At 41.2% G+C, this 19,162-nt stretch overlaps 2 protein-coding genes across 2 annotated transcripts in view; both read left to right on the top strand.

Moving 5' to 3' along the window:
• The window catches only part of ncaph (non-SMC condensin I complex, subunit H), a 28,185-nt gene extending 17,946 nt beyond the window's left edge, over nt 1-10,239 (top strand). The window contains exons 2-18 of the mRNA XM_076104411.1: nt 447-669; nt 784-874; nt 1,009-1,101; nt 1,606-1,723; nt 1,920-2,056; nt 2,849-3,038; nt 3,204-3,286; nt 4,413-4,600; nt 4,985-5,130; nt 5,536-5,642; nt 6,584-6,703; nt 6,890-6,997; nt 7,509-7,652; nt 7,828-7,938; nt 8,139-8,215; nt 9,479-9,554; nt 9,900-10,239. Coding sequence (XP_075960526.1) covers nt 447-669; nt 784-874; nt 1,009-1,101; nt 1,606-1,723; nt 1,920-2,056; nt 2,849-3,038; nt 3,204-3,286; nt 4,413-4,600; nt 4,985-5,130; nt 5,536-5,642; nt 6,584-6,703; nt 6,890-6,997; nt 7,509-7,652; nt 7,828-7,938; nt 8,139-8,215; nt 9,479-9,554; nt 9,900-9,959 — 2,072 coding nt within the window. The 3' untranslated portion in view covers nt 9,960-10,239. The remainder of the gene's footprint in view (nt 1-446; nt 670-783; nt 875-1,008; nt 1,102-1,605; nt 1,724-1,919; nt 2,057-2,848; nt 3,039-3,203; nt 3,287-4,412; nt 4,601-4,984; nt 5,131-5,535; nt 5,643-6,583; nt 6,704-6,889; nt 6,998-7,508; nt 7,653-7,827; nt 7,939-8,138; nt 8,216-9,478; nt 9,555-9,899) is intronic.
• Nucleotides 10,240-11,794: 1,555 nt separating this feature from the next.
• Nucleotides 11,795-19,141, top strand: LOC142964200 (vesicle-associated membrane protein 8-like). Its single transcript, XM_076104412.1, has 3 exons — nt 11,795-12,001; nt 14,798-14,959; nt 17,120-19,141. The coding sequence occupies exons 1-3, from the start codon at nt 11,987-11,989 to the stop codon at nt 17,303-17,305; spliced, it is 363 nt and encodes a 120-aa protein (XP_075960527.1). The 5' UTR covers nt 11,795-11,986; the 3' UTR covers nt 17,306-19,141.
• Nucleotides 19,142-19,162: the final 21 nt, after the last annotated feature.

The following is a 19,162-nucleotide window of genomic DNA, read 5'->3' as shown; positions in this document are numbered from 1 at the left end:
TGCTAATATATTTCTGTGGTATAAATGCATATTTCTTCTGTTTTCATCGGACATTGTTGATTCCTCTCATGCGAGACTCTTGTATTTTCCACTAGAATCCTTTTGTTTACATGACATGACCAACTACTGTATGTGAGCTCACTGAGTGAAGGGTGTCAAATTATAGAAACAGAAAAACAAGGATGGTTTCCACTTTTTCTGACTGATGGTCTTCACTGCAAGACATTTTATACACACATTCAAAATACTGTATATTGCTCTTGAAAAATCCTAGATTTACATCTAAACTTAAGTATGTTAAAATGAGCATTGTCATGCCAGCTTTGTTTAATATCTTTAAACAAAATGATGCAGCACAAGTGAGATGCAGATTCAGTTTCTCTTGACAGTGAATTTTAAACCTGTGTCAGCACGTAGCCTCTGTGATCGTGTTTCTGTGTCTCCAGCTAAGATGAGTGCAGCCTCCACACCGGTCTCCCGGATACGTCAAGGATGGACGTCATCCTCCATGAAGAACAAGGGTCTGTCCCCTGCAGCCTGCAGCACCCCACTGCTGACAGCCTTCCCCGGCAATGACGATGAGCAGGAACGACGTCAGCGTAGAAGATCAAGAGTCATTGATCTTCAAACTGCCACCGACTCCTCCTTCAATGACTCTGCATCTCATAGGTAAGGTGGAGAGAAGAGTGCGTGTTTTAAGCACAACTTTGATTACCATCTGTCATGTAGAGTTTGGTGTGTTTGAGAGACTTTAAATATATAATATCAAGTCTTTTTATGCAGTGCTGCAGGGACTCCTGCTGCCGTGCCCAAGCTGTCAAATGCACAGATCTCAGAGCATTACTCCACCTGTATAAAACTCTCCACTGAGAACGTGAGTATATATACACTGTGTGTGTGTGTGTGTGTGTGTGTGTGTGTGTGTGTGTGTGTGTGTGTGTATATATATATGTAGAGTCTTACAACCTGAAAGAAAATATCTAATTATTTTGTTCTTCTTTTTGGCAGAAAATCACCACTAAAAATGCATTTGGTCTGCATCTGATTGATTACATGGCTGATATTCTCAAACAGAAGGATTCTGAGCTCACAAACTTCAAGGTTTGAGGGTTTTTTTATATATCACACACAGACTTTGTAGTCATCTCAACAAAAATGTATCTTGGATTGATTTTCTCTCTAAATCTGTGATTTACTTTGAAGAAACAGTGATCTACATAAATGGCCTGGGCGGATATATGAAGAGGTTTTATGTTACCCTTTAAGGGTCTAGAGTCCAGTGAAGTAGCGCATTCAAGTCTGAAACTAAGCTGTCTATCTGAAAAATCAGTTTACTTATTTTGATAAATGAGTTGACCTAATGACAGCTGCAGACATACTGTTACAAAACTCTGAAGGGATTGTTGTAATTATTAAAAATATGAATAGAGTGAAGAAAATATGAGCAGTGTGTCATTCAAGGTAACCGTACTGTGGAATAATCAGCATTCACCAGCAGTGCGTATGATGTTTTCATTGCCCCTTTTGGCAAATTTGCGATATTGGGCTATATACTGTAAATAAACATGATCTGACTATTCTGTGTGTGTGTCTGTCCTCTGATAGGTGGCAGCTGGCACTTTGGATGCCAGTACAAAGATCTATGCTGTGAGGGTGGATGCTGTTCATGCTGATGCCTACAGGGTGCTGGGCGGCCTGGGGGCTGAGACCAAACCAGGAGAAGGTGAGAGCCTCGGCGATGTGATTTTTTTTATTTTTTATATATACAGTATATACTTGTTGGATTTTCATTTGATTACACTGGAACTAGATGAAGGGTTTTGAGCTTTGTTCTACAGAATGTAAATTGTGGTCTACCCACATTATTCCATTATTTGAAGTTGTCTGCTCTTTATTTCTCTTTATTTGTGATTATACAGACCATGGTCCGAAGGAGGAGGACGGAGATGACGGTGAAGTGACTGCCAAGCAGCCGAAGAGAAAGAGACCTCCAAAGAGGACAGTAGAGCAGAACCTTGGCAACATCAATAGCGGGGATTCTGAGAGAAAGTGTGAGGTATGTTGTTATCTTTACACAACAGTGTTCGTTCAATGGACACCCGGGACGATAGTTGTGCTGTTGGGCAGAATTATATTGATATTTACTATCTTCTGTGTCATTAAATCTATTGCATTTCAATTAAAACAAATCTCATTAGTTCATGTGCTTGAAAGCTGCTCCATCCACATGAACCTTATGAGGAACTCAGGACTACATTTAATTCCCGTTCAAGAAATAATCCTGAAGATTTTCATTTTGATACATGTCTGTTGAGTCACTGTCTATAGCTGACTGATGTAACACAATGGTGATTGATCATATAGCCCACTGATGAAAACCTTTGCATTAGTGCGTCTGTGGCGACATTCCCAAGAAAAATCACTAGCGGCAGTTTATCTTCTTCTGAGGTCTATACTCTCTAAGTTTCGTATGCACTCGTGTACAAAGGACACTTAAGTGTAAGCCAAGGCAACAACCCTGCAGTTACAGAATATCATTCTTTCATTAATTAAAATATAATAATCGCCTTATATCCACTGAGTATTTCACTGATAAGTTGATGACTGAGATAAATATTACACGGGTCACTGAGCTATCATCTTAAGAGCCGTGAGATATTTATCTAAAGATGATAGCCGCCTCTTTCCATTCCCAACTGATCCTCCTGCTCGGATATCAAAAATACATTACCATAAATAAAGGACGTTTCACTTTGAAGTCTGTTTCAGCATATTAAGTATTTTTGATCTTTTTAGTACCGTTATCAATGGCTGTGAACTTGATCAACTTTCCTTCTAACCCACCCAGGTGGACCCCATGTTTCAGCGGATGGCCTCGTCTTTCGATGAGAGCAGCACGGCCGGAGTCTTCCTGTCGGTTCTCTTCAGTGAGAACAGTCGCTGCGAGCTGCTGTTTCCCTCCTACATGACCCTCCTGCAGTCCACACCATCATACTCTCCTCCACCTCCCCAGGCAGTCCCTGCATCCCCCTTCATTGGTAAAAAAAAAACAAACAATTTATGTAAATGTAATTTACAAACTTGACTTTGAATTGTACAGTTCAGTCTACATTTGTCAGTAGGCAAAATTGTAGGCTTCTATCTGTGTTATTGGTGTTGAGGCTGTTCATTCTGAGCATCTTTCTGTCATTTGTTTCTGCCAGCTGGACTGCAGCGTTCCAAGGAGAAAAGCTCCATCTGCCCCTCGCTGCAGGACTTCTCCTTCACGAGCTGGAACCCTGAGCAGGTCAGAGAACCTGTCGAACCACCAAACCTAATATCATAAATGGCTCTGATGGAATTCTTTCATATTTCTCAGATTTATTGCTAATAAAACCATCAATTCCTCCTAAAAGTTTGCCATCTTGGAGATGGAAAAAACAGTGCCAACCATACAGAAACGTTTGATCCTTTATTATATTCTCTTTACGTTACCAGTTTATATGTATATCTGGTTCCAAAATGTTCATGTAAATATTTGCAGACCATGAGGAGATGTTAAACACCTATAATCTAACAGTTGGATTGTTGTGTCAGTGGATTGTGCTGCAGGAGGTAATCCATCCTTTTTTGTAGAATTCAGTCAGCAGCATCAGACCGTTAAATACTGTCTCTACTACTAGCTACAGTAGTTAGGAATCTCATCGTCTCGTAATAACAAAGACTACAATTAATCATTTTTCATTGGTTTATCCATTCATCCATGTATGCCGCTTATCCACGTCCATATAATTAATTATGTCCTTAGAAAACTGAAAAGTACTGAAAATGTGATATAGAAATAATTCTAAATCTTAAAACATCTTAAAATTAACTTGGTGAACCCTGCAGAAATCTTGTTAGAAACCTACAGCTGGATATTTGATCCAGTTATATTATCAAAATAACAGCCTTACAATGTCCACCTATTGCTACAACGGGTGCATCTTTTTAACGAGTTTTGGAAACGTCTTTGTTTCAGTACATACGATAGCTGTCACTATCAATTTGGAATTCAAATGAAATATTCTAATTGTTGGGACCTGTTCAACTCAAAATGTACAGTCTATAAGTGTGACGGGCTCTTTGTAGTTTGCCTTGTGGTCCACCAGAGGGTGCTCTTTAAAATCCACTCAGCTTGACGTATGATGTGGATCTATCGGTAAATTGAGCGAACATATAATCAGGGACCCTGACATGCTATGGTGACCTAAAAGAAGTTTGTTAACAAAGACCAAAATGTGCATGTCAACATGCTCTGAAGACTAAAGTGATGACCGATTTAGGCTTAGGATCCACTACCATACACCCATATGATCATAAAATAACTGCACGAGTCTTATTTACAGAGACAGTCAGGTCCCAGCTGACGGAGACTGTACATTTTCTTCCAGACCATGAATCAGCTCTTGGAGAAAATCAAGCAGGGGGAACACGTGTTTGATGTGAACGCTGAGCCCGAGCCTGAAGATGATGACTGCCCTGACTTTGATGCCGACTATGAGGAGGGAGTGGGTGACTGTGAGGAGAGATCCAAGGAGTACAAGGACGGTTGTGAGGCCTCCGGCTCTGGCAAAGGAAGGTAAGACAGTGGATCGTTGAAGAGCAGTCTTCTGCTGAGAGGAACTCACCATTTAACCACAGACCTTCTGATTCAATTATTTTTCTGTTTAAAGTTTTTTTTTTTATAGTCTCAGGCTCAAGTTTCTAGATGGCTCTATTTTCTGCACTATTTCAATGCTCCTTGTGTTAGAATAAGATAAAATCCTCCATTAGGTTCTATAGCCTCTGCTTAATGTCTACTTAAGCTTGCTAGTTTGAAATGTATTCATGGGGGTTAAGTAATTGTATTTAATTCATTAGGCCATGCTGAATGGGTCAACATCCCACTCGTGCCGGCTCTATTAGCAGAGGGCTGATTTGTGTCTGTGCTCGCTGGTTTGAATGGTTTCTCACGCTGGTACAGGGATGTGATTCCCATCGGAGAGGGAGACATCACCACCATGTGTATGCAGCTGTCCTCTCAGCCCAGGGAGTATTCCTACTTCAGCCCCAGGACCATGGCCACGTGGGCTGGACCCGGCTACTGGCAGTTCAAGCCAAAGCACAAGTGTGAGTGAAAACCATGGTTTAAACACACAATTAGAGACAATTGAAGTGTCAAAGTAAGTGCCCATGAGCAAGACATGTTACTTATTATTATCTGTGACCTAGTGCTAAAAGAATTTAACAATAAATGTCTTATTTTGCTGTCTTTATGTGGAGCTTTGTTTCTTTTTTTGGTCAATAGTCTGCCTATTGTATTTAATTTGATAAATCTAGCATCATTATATTGAGCATAATAGACTGCATGTATCCACATTAGGGTTATTTTTTGTGTTTTGAGGGATAAATTAGGCTTTCACATCTCCTCTAACGGCCCAGATGATGTTCGAATGGTTGTCCTCCTCTGCTGAATGTGTGCAACAACATTGATCCCTCTCATCTGTCTGCTTTCATCTCCTAAATCTGCTGCAGTGGACCACTTGCCGGACAAGGAGACGCGTAAAAGGAAGCCCAAGAAGACCTTTGAAATCGACTTCAATGATGATGTCAACTTTGACACCTACTTCCGCACCACGAGAGTAGGAACCCTCTTTGCTTTTTGCCCCCAGTTAAAGAGTGTCATCTGGTATAAATGCTGCCTGACATTTATTGCTTAGTAGGAATGATGCGACATGTGGAGAAATATGCTTTTTTTAAAGGGTTTGATTCATACCACTTCTATCTGTACAGTAAATATAAAACTCGAGCCAGCAGCCGGCTTATCTTGGCTTAAAACCTGGAAACTGGGAAACAGCCGGCGGCTCCGTCCAAAAGCAACAAAATCTCACTATTTATCATATTTCTTTGTACCAATTCAACAAACCGTATATAACGTGCTAATTAGGGAGCTTTAGAGGTGCCGGTAGGCGGATATTGTTTCCTTTAGGCAGATGTTTGGCAACTCTTGGTGTTGTAGTCATAGCAGCACACTATTTTGGATGCAGCTGGTGTTTCCAGCTCTGGCGGCCTTTTATGTCTCAGCCTGACATTCAGGAAATCTGGTCTTAGTTGTTGGTGAACCAGTATGAAGACTTAACCAAGTACAGCTGAGATGTTTGACTAGTCCAGCTTGTTTGAGTAGATGTAGACAAAGGAGCCGTAGGGATAGTTGTAGCTATGAAACCAGATTGTGAAATGGACCTGACAACATCTTAGAATTTCAGCTTCTCTGGTAATTTCAAATCATCCGTCATGAACGGCTACGTCCACTTCTCTGAGCACAGGCTCTTGAATGATGCCTTGACACATAACTCCACCACAGATATGATGCAACTACAGTTTTAGCTCTCGTAGTTCAAGTCAGTGAAATATGGCACAAAATCTGCAAATAATATATTCAGCTAAAAGATGACATCCCTGCCTGTAGGGCTTTGAGACGAAATCCAACCAAAATCTCTGAACACGGTCAAATTAAGAGCTTGACAATGTGTAGGAAACATAAATATATCTGAACTGAACATTGTGTGCTCTCCCACCGCAGGCTGCCACCACCAACAGCAAGTCTGCCCTCAGTGCAAGCAATAAGAAAACCACTCTGCCAGCGGACTTCCAGTTTCCCCCAGAGACGCTCTCCCAGCTCAACCTCAAACCCTCCAGCTCGGTGAGTCTTCGCCACTCGGCTCAACGTTATCAACATACACATAACTCTTGTGCTCATCAGCTTTTCACAAAATTTGACTTTTCACAAAATTGAGACATGCTACAGTCACCATATATCCGTAAATATATGATGATCCTTTGTTTGTGTTGTGTGAAGAAGGATATGTTTGTTTTTTCTTTCCTCTAGTTGAGTCAAGAAGGCCAGAAGAGGCTGTCTGGAGAGCTCGGAGAAGGTATTGGCGACTACGACTACAACAACGCCAACGACACAGCCAACTTCTGTCCAGGTCTTCAGGTCTGAACTTTTGATTTGATTTGTTTTTGTCTTCTTGACTTTACTCTATGTTATTAGCCTTTTCTTTATCTAAAGAGTAGCAGTGGGGTGATTTAACTATAAAATATTATGGATGTATGAAGATGTATACAGCATGACCCTGTGTGTGAGATACCTGGTGGATTCACAGGATGATCTGTGTAAATAACTCTAGTCCAGCTGATCAAACTTAAACTCAAGAGCTGGTGAGCGGGGAGGATCTTTAGTGCATACGACAGTTTACAGTGATCATGTCTGTGATGTATCAGCCCCTGTCCTACGTACGGGTGGGGCGGTATAGGATTTTATCACTGGTCACAATAAAATACAAAGTTTTAATCTGTAAAATTAAGTTAGAATCTGCTTAATGTGAGGACTTCCAATCTCCTGAGGAACCAAAGATAGAGAACTCTCATTAAATAATAAAACTGATTAGGAACCACATCTCAAATGATTATCCCTCTGGCATGTCTTTGGCCATGTTCCTCTTCAGGGTGGCGACAGTGATGATGATGGCGAAGGGTTTGCCGGTTCAGACGATACACAGCCTTCAGGTGACGGTATACCTCCGCCCTCACAAGACCAAGAGGGCATCTCAACCTACGGGGAGGATGATCTGGTTCCTCAACCACACAGGGTGAGCAACACAAGATGTTAGCGCAGGTCATTCTGTAGGTTGGTCTTGGCCTTTTTTAGAGCTAGCATCCCTCTGCTCAAAAGCTTGTGTAATAATATTTACTACGCATGAATTTGACTGACTTATAACTTAGCAGTTAAAATACTTGTACTTCCATTATTGCTTGCTTTTGTAGGTCAACATGATTGAGATCAACTATGCTAAGACGGCAAAGAAAATGGACATGAAGAGACTCAAAAACAACATGTGGACTCTTCTGACCGAAAGCCCGGACAAATCTACGGAGGTAAATCACACTGATGGACTGTCCATGTGTCAGCGGGTCTATGCGATGATGAATTCATCAGTTTTAGGTTTGAAACTCAAATCTTGGGTCATTGCTCACATTTGGTAGGTAGTGTAGACATTCAGCCAGTCAGAGATTTAGCTGTGTGTATCTGTTTGTACCAGTCTGTATTTTTAGTTCTGCCTTAATGTTCCCTACAGGAGGAGGATACTGTGGAGAAACAAGAAGTGTGTGGGGAGAAAGTCTTCAGTCAGACCACAAAGACGCTGCTTCAAAGGTACCAGCAGACCACCTACCATGCCTGCCATGGCGCGGTACTAATGAGCAACAATAATGACTGAATAGACAATGGCGTGCAAATATGTGTACAGATTTTAAATGTCGTTGATCGGGGCTTCTACTTAGATATGGAAGTGTGGATTTAACACAGTCTCTTGTATGTGTCTAAATTCTGAGACAGATTTTCATCTGTAGGGCTACATCGACTTGTTTGATAATTATATAACTGGTAGCTCAATTCAAGCAATCTGATTGGTCTATAGCCGTTATCGCATAACCACATACCACTGCTGTGACGTCTCATCCCTGTCTGAGAAAAAAAAAAATGTTAGACTAATGTGTTGTCATGGTCCACTGGATCACTCCCGACATCACAGAACAGGTTACAGATGAAATGTGCTCAAACCGGCTTCAGAATGCAAACATTTAAAGAAACATTCTCTGGAGGAGTGGATTGAGCAGCGCCCGTCTCCACACAACATTCCGCCTGCTGAAAGAAATGCAGCGCCACGTAGAAATGAGGTTCGACAGTGTTTCCCAGAATATGCAAGAACTCTGCAGAAAAACACTAACCACTGCCTACAAGCACCACGACTCAAAAATACAGGATACGGGTCTCGACACCAGTGTGAAACTTCTCTCCAAAGCTATTGGTAACCGAAACTCGAGGACCACAGAAAGTGGAGCAAATACGTCCTCGCACACACACCAAGCAACACGCCTCCAGCTAACACATAAATAGCCCGATAATGAAGTCAATGTAATGCCAGCCTGTGGTGGGGGGAAAAATGCTAGCTGCTAGTGTACGTTCTAAAGCAACCACCGTTCCAGAAGTGCAACAATGCTCTGTCATTTACAGGTTTCGGGACTCAAGGGCCTATTCATTCATTTAAATACTATTTGAATCGGAATATGTGTAGATCGTTCCTATTGCCATGCTTTATGACTGTTTTATAACAGAAGTGGCTACATTCAGGCCGTGATATGGTGTGACTATATCACAGCAAAGGGCCGTTGTTCGGCCCCACGCAAAATGGCAACTGGGAAAAGTTTTCAAATCCCGTTAAGATTTGATGAGAAAAGTTTGCCATTTAGCTTGGTTGGATATGCATCACGTTAACCCTACTGTGAACCAGCTAGCAGCAGAACTTAAAAGTACCATTTCATTAAAGGCACTCGATTTGAACAGCATGATCGATGGAATGGAAAATGTATTGTCTGTCTTTCTTTATCCTTTCTCTCTCTCTTTGTGGCGATCCAGATTGCCAAACACGATGGCTCAGAACCTGTCGGTGCCTCTGGCTTTTGTTGCTCTGCTTCATCTTGCCAATGAAAAGGTGAGTTTATTTTTTACTTGGTGTTTATTAGGCAAAAAGGAAACAGTTTACAGTGTATTCTGCTGCTCATCGTAGTGTTCATCGCCGTCTAAATGTATAATCTTCCTGTCGATGTAACATGAAATACCTCAAACTAAGAATGTAGAAAGAGAGAGTGACATTTGAAGGGAAATGTGTACGAACCGTCCATGTTTTATTCACACTGGAGTTTTGCTTTGTCTTACAAATATTGGAGTTACTGAAATGGTCTTTTTTTAGACTTGTGGCCATCTATTGAAAAACATGTAAAGTATGCATATCTGTTTATTGTAGTGTACAATGTGGAATATGTTTTGTCTTTTGCAGAACTTGGAGCTGGTGAAGGTTGATGACATGTCCGATATCATCATCAGACAAGGCCACTAAGGAGAAATACAGGATGAGATGTTGCTTTGGAAAATCGCTGCTATTCTCTACTTGTTTGTCTCTTTTACTCGTTACTGTTGTACCACTCGCTTGTTTAGATGTATCGATGTTTTTATTCATTTTGTAGCAAATACGGTTTATAGCAACCGTTTAAAAGTCAAATCTGCCTCTATTCCTTCACTAGGATTTGCTTCTTCTATTATTCTGTACTCTGTGTGTAGATAATTTCACTGCTCAACCACCGCACAAATAATGTATATTGTCAAAAGAAATAAAAGCCTTTTTCTAAAACATGCTGTAGAAGTTAATTCCCAGTCATTACGCCTTTCCCCCCCACAATTAGTGTTTTCAATAATGCAACCGGCAGTATTTTTGGCACACTTGCTAATGCCTGCCAGGCAAATTGTTCTCCCAAAATGGCTCTAATGGCTTTGATTATTTTTAGCTGCTTGTGATTCAGAGCAGCCTGCAGTAGTTGTCTTCACATGACAGCAGGTAATGAACAGTATTGAAGCCTCACCGCCGCTGCCTTAGATGAAAGCCAAACCGGTTGATCAGGTGCTGGTGTGGCTGGCTGGGTGGGACTCGGTACGATGTCACCATGTCAAGGAGCTGCAGGACAGGGAGGAGTCACTCAGCTGATCACCATTACTAGTTACTTATGTGGAGCGCGACATCTTTATCCAATCAAATGCGATCTGGGACATGGAACATTGCTGCTGATGTAGACACTGATTGATTGTGTTAACGAATGAGTTGCGATGGTCTATATATTATAATGTTGCACAACTGCCATCAGCAATGCAACATGAGAAATGACTGATTTTCACAAGCCAATTAAGAAGTTATAGAGAGTTTTTAATGTTATATTCCTGTGAAGAAAGGATACTTTGGGCCTGAGAGTGCATGATGAAACAAGTTTCTGGCAATTTGGCAGAAATTATAGTACATGTCACTGATGCATATATCCCATGGAATAGAATCTTTTTGTGGAGCAATAGAAGAGTGAAGAGTCTGAATTGGTGAATTAGTTTCAAATTGAAAGAGTGGTTTCACATTTTCAATATTTATTTCTAAAATGTACAAATGTATCCCCACTTCTGATTTCTTCTGACTTATTAAATAAACATCTGTCCCAAAAGCTGTCAATTCAAATTCCAGTTGTGTAATATAATAAACTTATTCCCGTTACCAATCCAATAACTATTGTTTTTGTAGCCTAGCTATCTACACGCTGATGTTCATGAAGAACTATTTTTCTTGGTGAAGGAATATATTTGATTAGGAGGTATTGAATCAAGGTTTTTTAACTGACGATTCATAACTATTGACATTGATGATGATATAATTGGTCCCTCATTCAGTGATCATATGAGCACCTTGAATGAGCACCTTGACGCCTGATCATGAAGTCACATGGGTTGCACAACAACAGGGCCTTCAAAATAAAAGTAAACTGTTGCCATCGTGCAACTTGTGTGCAACGTGGACGGTAACAAAATGCATAAGGTTAATACATATACTATAAACTAAAATAATAATCAAACAAATGTATTATAAAATATCATGTTTTCACGCTGAATCAACGGCACTCTTCAGAGCTTTCATTCTATGTCATTTCAAGCCAATATTTGTAAAAAATGTATTTGTTGCTGTTTTCAGGATATTTTTATACCACGGTTAAATATGGTTCAACAACTTACAAATATGGTCCTTAAAAGTATTCACTTTTAACGTTTTACCTCGACCACTGTCTTCACACTGCAAAGTTACGACACGTGCTTTATTTTGAGAAGCGCGGTCGGGAAAATACTGGTTGTAATTTGAGCCACTTGACACTCGAAGCGAAGGAATTCAGTTTGAACAACAACCAGGAAGTTAAACAGAGGAGGGAACGTCCTCGATGTGTTGTTGGAGCATCTAACTCTCAAATCTACTAAAAGCTTTTAAGGTTTTTTAAATAACAGCGTCAACTGGAGGAGAGTTGATCCATCGGGTTGTGGTCAAAGGGCTTTGTTTCCAACAAGATGGAGTTTGATCCGGTAAGAGATGAGGGTCAAAGCTTGTGTTTTGTTGTTTGTATTGTTTAGAAAGCCTCTCCGTCGTCACCACGTTTAACGTCAGACACGATGTGCAACAGGTGTGTATCCGGATAAAATATAGTAGCTTTGTTGCATCTAGTCTTAACGTTACTGACATGAATTAACTTTTCGTTGTTGAGAAAGAAAAGTCCCGGAGTGAGCTAACAAAATGGCCTAATTACACTCTGTGCAGAAACCAAACGGTCACAGGTGGGATTAGTGTTTTTTCAAACTAAAGTCGGATACTTCACATTAAACTTTCATCCGCTGTTAAATATCGTCAGGTATTTATTTCAGTCGCACTAAAACGATACATTTCACAACTCTGCTTCATTTGTTGTCGCTTGAGTCTGACGCCTGTAGCCAAACTCCATTTAACAATGTGTCACTATAATGTTAATGTTACTTTACCAGCTGATGAAGGTAAAACCCAGGCACAGCAGCGCTCGTGACGTTTCTAAACTGCCCAATTAGTCTCTTAAGAAGTCAACACTTTGAGTCCCATTTCATCTCGAGCTCACTGCTTGCTAACTTAGATTAGATACTTAAACACTCATGTATAGCTAGTAGCGTTACATTGGGCTAATATTTAGTATTAACTAAACATTAAGGTAGTTGTAAAAGTTGTCATGTTATTGAGTGAAGTGTTGCTTCACTGATATTATTTTTAAATGAATTCAAACATTCTCTGTACTTAATATTAAACCTTAAACTACATGTCAAGGTAGATTCAAATTGCTGACTTTGTTTAATTATAAACATGTTTTAATTAGCTTCACCTGTGAGGGACTCCCAGGATCTTCTAGTGGTACATTTAAGGTTACTTGAGTGCTGCTGTTCCTATTTATTGTATTCATGACGACTTGTGTCACTGTTCCTTCCGTGTTGTGTCCCCGCTGTGCTATTAACAGCTATGTGATGAGTATTTTTTTTTAGACAGTCATCGGTAACAAAGGCTCGTCCGGTGAGGGCTCATGAGGATCTGTTGGAGGCCATTAACATGAAGGAGCTGCTTTCTCTGCTAAACAGTTAGAAACAGTGGCGTCTGAGGGGTTTGAAACATTGCGTTCCCTCTCTTTGAAGGCCCAAAATCATTTGGACTTAAGCTGCCGGTATGCTGACTCAGCTGTGCCGAGGGAAAGAGCTAAACCAGCAGTGTTGTCTTGTAGCCTGCAGCATTTATTAGTGTCGTTTTACCTCAGCATTTGTTTGGGTGCTTTGATAAAAGGAAAACCTCACTGGCCGTCTAGTGCCTGCCATACAGATTACAGTTGTTCCACATTTGACTAGATTAGGCAGTGAGCAGTGAGGATTTAATGTGGCCTACCAAGACAAATGAAATCCATCCTTTGTATTTACATCTCCAGACAAACGTTTGATTTATTTCATTCTTATGTATCATTCTTATTCCTTGTGCATCAGATAAGTATTTATTACAAGGTGCCTTATCGTCACGCTTTTGTTTGAGTTGTCAAGTTTTATTGGAAGACTGGGGGAACTTTCTATGCTCAACAGAGGAACTCATTTGTGTTTTCCTCGACGAGCTTTATAACAGTTCAAATATTTGAATAGGACACTTAATGCAGCCATTAGTGCTTGAACGTCTTGTAGTTTCTGTCTCCCTCTTTCTGCAAATGTTGATACTTGATACCTGTCAGCCATTCAGTGGCCCTCACTGAACTACTAGCACAGGTAAAGGAGAGAGAGAGAGAGAGGTCTCTGTGGCAGATCAATGTAAAAAAAAAAAAAAACAGGACACACAACAGGGCATCTAAAAGGTCATCCAAAAGAAATAGTTGAGGAAAGAAAGAGGGAAGGTGAACCGAATAAAGAAGAGAACAATGAAAGAAGGGAGATAATGAACCATAAGACAATGAAATGGGTAGAGGGAGGACAAGAATGGAGAGAGAAAGAGAGAGCGAGAGAAGGTAGACAACAGATGACGCAGCAAAACCTGCTCTGTTTCCTAGAGACAGTTTTGTTTACCGTCTGATGCTGGCTCATGGGACATGGAAGTCACTGTGCATAACACACACACACACACACACCAACCGCACTGCATTTAACATTTCTGCTTTGAAATCACACGTACGACCGTGTGAGATCACAGCTTATCTTCCTGGTGAGTGCACACGCGTTGCGGCAGGCATTCCCAGAAATGAACCATTGTTTGACTGCCAGCAGCCCGAGGGACTCCCAGAGCCACCACCAGCTGTCGTCATGCACATTGTTGTCTGAAAATACAAGACTGATAGAGAACCGTTTCATTCCTTTTAAAGTCTGCCGCTTTATTGACCTGCGCTGGTGTAAGACAGATGAACCCAGTCACGAGGAGATGAGAGGAAATAACTCACAGAATCTTAAAGGCCTTCTGGTGAAAAATGAGTCCGGAGAACAGATTTAAACGGCCAGTCACTTTGATATCGCTTGTTTTGATAGATGTGTTATGATTGTGTGACCTAGAGGCAGTCATTACAAAGTAAATTGATCTAATGACTGACCCTTGAGTTATTCCACATTATGTCAAGGAGCAGACAAACTAGTCCAAAGATGTTAGACACAGACTGTAAGTGCACGTAGTCTTGATGGCCTTTGATCCTGGCCCAGTTTTAGCATCTTAAGTTCCATAAAACAAACGGCTAAAAACACTGATAAAAGCTACAGGCTAAAGTTTGGACATGGATCGCAGCTCCCATGTGTTATACTTTGTTCCTCAACTACTTTTCTTAAATTCCCTGTTTCTGGTCCGAATCCCAGGAGCGGGGAGGAGAAGCGGAAGAGCCGAAGGACAAGGTGCAGACCTTGAAGGATCAGGTGGATGGAGTGAAAGACATCATGACGCAGAACGTGGACCGAATCCTGGCCCGAGGGGAGAGACTGGATGACCTAATGGGCAAGTCGGAGGACCTGCAAGCAGGGGTGAGTCTTACCACATGAGTTTATCCTTTCGCCTTTGGTCTGCGTAGAAGCGGGTCGACATGTGGACTACATACGCACCGCTGCATCTTTGGTGTGCTGTGAATTTGAAAAACAAAAAGGTTGGTATGCAATGACAGTGATAGTGATCAGGCCAACCATAACAAGTCACATAGTCCGATTCATTTGTGTTCTGTAATGTCTTGAATCTGACTAAGTGTGGCCTTTTTCTTGCTCTAACCTAAACTTTGAATTCAGAACTTTTAGCAAGGCATTGTTCCAGCTGCACCTCGTTAGGTGATTAAGTTCATTAACCCAACAACCTTTTGTCTGAGGTTCAAATGCCTCCCTGCACAGGCTGTATAGACCTTCTTCATGGTAGACATTTAGATTTGGTCATAGCGCTAAAAGCACAGGTGGAGCTGATAACATTAACAATGGCTCAGTTCCATTAATGTGTTCCAGGAAGCCATGCTAATCAGCCATCATCCAGATTATACAGACTGATTCAAAAATCCTCATTTATGACCCACTAGAAGTGTGTAGCTGTGACTGTATCTACAGAGAGCCTCTGTTTGTATTTTCTCTTCTTATTTCGCTGTGTTTGGGATGTTTTGGGGCGTCAGCAAAGAGCCTTTGGACCCCACGTGGGGGTGTAACCCCCAGCCAATAACAGCACACACGGTGTCTGTGATATAAAGCGTTGATTTGTGACGGATAAAGGGTTCTTTACATTGCTTTTGTTTGTATGTGCTGTGTGTTAACGAACAGCAAACAACAATGCTACATAGTATAGCTTAAAGTAGCCATGTGACATGAGAAATGTCTGCTATGAAAAAGGCCGACTGTTCATCGTAGGAAAGGAAGTGACCACTGTCTTAAAACTACACAACCTGTAAATCGTGTTTCACACGGAATTATCACAGAAAGTGTCTGAGGCACCGGTACAAAACAAACATCGTCCTGCTGTCTCCCACTACTCAACCTTTCTCTCAGCAGTCATTTTGACGTAAAAGCACAGCTGCATCTAATAACATTAATAATGGCTCTGTGCCAGAAAGCCATGTAAGTGAACCAGCATGCACAACACCAGGCACGACCATTGTCAATGGCACATGATTGAGATGTCTACAGTATGTCCGATGTAAAGGAGTCGGTAGCAGAGACCGAGCCTCTTCAGCCACGCAAAGAGTAGCCGATGTTAGGTTGTGTGTGTGTGTGTTGGTGATAAATAGTGTTGGTTACTTACTACATACTCTGATGGTATTTGTATCTGTAGAGAAATACATTAATTTCAATGAAAATTGTTGCAAGGTAAGGGAGGTTTGAGACCGGATCTGGAGGGGTGAACCAGGGTTAAATTGGCCCTAAACTCCTGTAGTCTGAGCCCGGCTTAAGTGTTCGCTTGGTTCTGGATCTCTTAATCACTTCCCACAGTTCAGCACTTCAAAGTGTTGTGCTCATTCACGCCTGTTTCCAACAGTAGTACGTTACGTCATCTTCCAACATATTTAGGGTGCAACACACCCGGTTCATTGCCAGCCAGGGACCTTCATTCTATGTTACCCCTCTTCCTCTCCGCAGTTCCTCTCTTTTCATCTCTATCAGCTATCAAAATAATTTAAAAAGCTAATCTTCCTACATAGCTAACTAGCTACCTGTCCATCTGGGGGGAAAAAGCAGCAAAAATGTTAACAAGCAAACAGCCGGTCTCACTCTGTCCAAAGGCAACACTCTCTGCTTACCTCCCCTAACGCAGTAGACGATCACTAATTAGTAAATTACCGGTATGTCTCTTTTTTTTTATCTGTGCAAACATAAAGATGGCGATTTGCTGTGCTGGTAGGCAGGTTTTGTTTCCTTTAGACAGAGCCAAGCTAAATAAGCTTTGTTTATGCTCCCGCTTGGCGGCCGTAGAGCGAGCCTCCGTAGACAAACGAAATGAACTGTGAAGAACCAAAAAGACAATTAGTGTAGCTCATAGATGTGCCCGTAGACTGTAGGTGTAACTGGCAAAAGCCACAAACTAACCTCCACAGTGCTGAGGAGGGAGTGTAATTATGTGTAGATTCATGTCTCATATTCATGGACTACTTTATTCCCCTTGTACAAGAACTGTAAAGAAAGAAGTCGATTGTTTGTCTGGTCTCCCTCCCTGCTCAGGCTCAGCACTTCAAGCAGACGTCTCAGAAAGTGGCTCGCGTCTACTGGTGGAAGAACGTGAAGCTGGTCGTGGTCATCGTGGTGGTCGTCCTCATCGTCGTCCTCATCATCGTCCTGCTGGCCACCGGAGTCATCCCCATCAGTAGCCCTGTGCCTCCTATAGTCAATCCCACCTCCAAGCCATAAACGCACAACACACACACATAATGTACATACAATCATAAACAAACACATTGTTATTGCACAGTGTGCAAAGTAATATATAGACTCAAACTGCTGTCTGGTGAAATCTTTTTTACTTCTGAGTTGGTTTCTACTGGTAACTTTCATGCTTGTATTGGATTTCAAGGACGAAGGAACTTTAATGGCTCGTGGTTTTTGAAACCCTTTAAAAACACAATTCCAGCGTAGACATTTTTGAATTTGTGGGAAATCAAACGAGGGTGTCTGGAAGGTCTGTGGTTTTTCACTTGACAGCAGCAAAACAAACAGTCCTTGTTCTCAAAGGACGCTACATACCCGCTCCTCTTTGTTTAACTGGACACTTATTTCAGTTGTCAAAGAGAAAGTCACTTTAATGTGTGTGGAAGGAAATGATGAATGTGGATTACTCAAGTCTCTTACTAGACATTCTTTTGGTCTTGGTTGGTCTTTGTATCATTTAAAAGATGAAAGATGCAGTTTTTAAAGGAAATCGGGCAACGTGTTGTTTCTGCTGATGAATTTGGAACAATTTTAGGTCATGCTATATATGATAAAATGCTGGATTGTGTGTTGGATATGTATGTTACCATTTGTGGGCTTAACTCCTTTCAAAGTGCTTTGTAGTCAGACAATCTAGAAAAGGTAATTATCCATAGAAATTATTTTAAAAGTTTATTGAATGTGTACACTTAGCACTACTTTAGCGGCTCCTTATTTGTGTGGAGGGCTCATGTTTGAAGGGTTGTTTGTAATAGTCCACAGTCCAAGTTTATAAAGCAATACTATGTTGAGTCTGAGAACGGTGAGCTGGTTTACCGCTGGCTACAACACAGTCCAGCAGTTCGGTTTGGGCTATAAAATGTAACTGATGACGGGATCTGAAGTGTGAAAATGACACAGCATTTGCAGTGTCAAATGAGTGGTCCTTTTAGAAGGGAAGAAAACACACAGTTGTAGATTTGTACTCTGCAGTATCATCTGTCTTTTTAACAGATCGCGTTTCCTAACTGCGCTTTAACTCTAGAACTATTGCAGTTTAAGTGCATGCCTTTTTGTACTTTGATAAAGTTCTGTTCCCACACTTCTAGTTTTTGGAGGATCAGGCTCCTCCAGCCAACCAGCTGAGAGAGAGAGATCATTTACAGCCCCTCCATGGCTCCCCAGGCTGGGTCCATGTCAGCCAACAGACCCCCACAGTCACAGCTTCCCACTAGGAAAACAGTCCGGAGCAAAGACTGTGTGTCTCACCTGCTTTTACAGAACCAGCTTAGCTTCAAAGAGGTCAAAATGATGCCCACTATGAAGTGTAAATAGTCCAGATAGTCTCACCGTTATGTATATTTGCGTCAGCCTTTGACTAATGTGTTAACTGTTCTTTTAGAGGCTATTTATTTAATGCTTTATGTTCTATTTTTAATCAAAAATGAATCGATGAAGGCTGTATGTGATTTCTATACAAATTTAAAAATGGTACAGTTCAATTACTCTGCTGCTAATCAGTTTCTAGGTAGGTAAAAATGAGGCTCTCCGTTGTGTTTTTAACAAGGCTCTGGGGTGCAGTAGCCCTAATAATCTCTTTGCCTGTCCGTACTCATTCTAAACTGGGTAATGCTGCGTGTGTTCGTATACAGGCTCCAGCTGCAGACGGTCTTCAACTCTTTGTCATTTTGAAATCAACACATTCCCAAAAACAGATGAAATACCAGCATCCTGCTCAGCTGACCTGTGATGTACATGAATGTTTTGATTAACAGGATTGTTTTGTGGCATTTAATAGTTTTAATGGTCTGATATGAAATAAATAGTATTTTCCCTCTACTCTGTTGTCCTCTCCTTTGC

This window comes from Anarhichas minor, unplaced genomic scaffold (genome assembly GCF_050575085.1).
Source record: "Anarhichas minor isolate MPS153535 unplaced genomic scaffold, ASM5057508v1 ptg000030l, whole genome shotgun sequence".
NCBI lineage: Eukaryota > Metazoa > Chordata > Actinopteri > Perciformes > Anarhichadidae > Anarhichas > Anarhichas minor.
This window is presented reverse-complemented; position numbering and strand designations above follow the sequence as displayed.